This window comes from Populus nigra, chromosome 19, assembly GCF_951802175.1.
Source record: "Populus nigra chromosome 19, ddPopNigr1.1, whole genome shotgun sequence".
In the NCBI taxonomy this organism is placed as follows: Eukaryota; Viridiplantae; Streptophyta; class Magnoliopsida; order Malpighiales; family Salicaceae; genus Populus; species Populus nigra.
Window position 1 is genome coordinate 4,631,382 of NC_084870.1, and position 1,375 is coordinate 4,632,756.

The 1,375-nt window shown below is 47.8% G+C and overlaps 1 protein-coding gene across 1 annotated transcript; it reads right to left on the reverse strand.

The window, feature by feature from the left end:
* On the reverse strand, positions 1-1,089 carry LOC133679460 (osmotin-like protein). Its single transcript, XM_062102062.1, has one exon. The coding sequence runs from the start codon at positions 940-942 to the stop codon at positions 199-201; it is 744 nt and encodes a 247-aa protein (XP_061958046.1). The 5' UTR covers positions 943-1,089; the 3' UTR covers positions 1-198.
* Positions 1,090-1,375: the final 286 nt, after the last annotated feature.

A 1,375-nucleotide genomic window follows, 5' to 3' on the forward strand; every position in this document is an offset into this window, starting at 1 on the left:
TATCTAAAATTAAGATTTGATTAAACAGAAGCACAAACATTACATTCCCATACACACAACGTAAAGACCGGAAGATTACGACATTATCAATCTTTCCTAATATTCCAAGCTGGGCCAGAGAGAATTAGGACAGATCATACAAAAGACCAAAGCATAGATACGATATTCGTTCTTCGACTTTGCAACGTACAGACTCTTTTAGTGACAAAAGATAACCTTAAGTTCACGTGGCGAAGAACACTCATGCATGAGCGATGGACTATCATGAGCATAAGTAAACGTGGCAGGACACGCATGCTTAAAGAACTCAGAGAAGCTAGAAGCCCTACACGTCTGCGGACTGTTGTAATGGTTCCTGCAGCACAGCTCATCCGTTCCAAATGCCTCACACCCACTCTTACACCCCACAACATGACCGGCCGGTGACCTGAACTTTAGCTCATCTGGGCACGTGGACAGCAAATTGGCCCTGCAACCTACCACAGGGCACACCCCTTTGCCTTCGTGTGGGGTCACAGTCATAGGGAGGTTAAAACCGTCGACAAGAGACACTCCATAAGAGGAGAAGTCGTTTTGGCCGTGGTGGAGGGTAATCTGTGCCAAAGTGGCAGGGGGGGCTCCACCGAGGCCGTTGCATTCGATTCTGTTGTTGCAATCACCAGTGGCGCACTGAAATTTGCCGTTTGAGTAGGTGCAGCCAGTGCGGCCCCAGATCCGGCCTGACCAGTGCTGGTCTGGTGCACGGAAGGAGCGGTGGGTGAGAGTTTGGAGAGGGAAGCCTCCCTTTTCGAGGACGGGGTGCCCCGCGTTGGGCTGGATTGCTGGGTAGATAGTGAAGGGACAGTTGTTGACTAAGGTTAAGATGAGCTCTGGGCGGGCTGCATGGAAAAGGGTGCACAGTATAACGAAAGCACAAGCGAAGATTGGCCTAGCAGCAGTCATTTTTTCCTTTTGGTTCAAGAGACAAAGCGTGACGGAAGTGTACTACTTATAGTCATCGAGTGTTTGAGATAAGAATGCATGATTTCGAGCTTTTCTCTTTTCCTCTGTGGGTGATGTCGTAATACCATACATACCCCTCTCCATAAATGTTGAGTGGGGAGGGAGGAAGGTGAAGATGTGCTTTTTGGAGTGCTTTTGTGTATTTTCAGATGAGGTTGCACGTTTTTTAGCCCTTTTGAATTCTGAGGGCTTGAGCCGTCTGGAATTCAGAAAGCTTTACCTGCCGACTACAATTAATTAGAATACTTCTGGTTTGAAAGTTGGTTGGAAGGATTGAATCGTCATAGAATTATGCAGGAGCCGAAATATGCCAAGGGCAAACTGGAGGGGGATTCTTCTGGCTTCGGGGTCATTTGAAGAAGCCATTACTCTG

Coding starts and splice junctions, on each gene's coding strand:
- LOC133679460 (XM_062102062.1), bottom strand. CDS start 942: ATGACTGCTGCTAGGCCAATCTTCGCTTGTGCTTTCGTTATACTGTGC.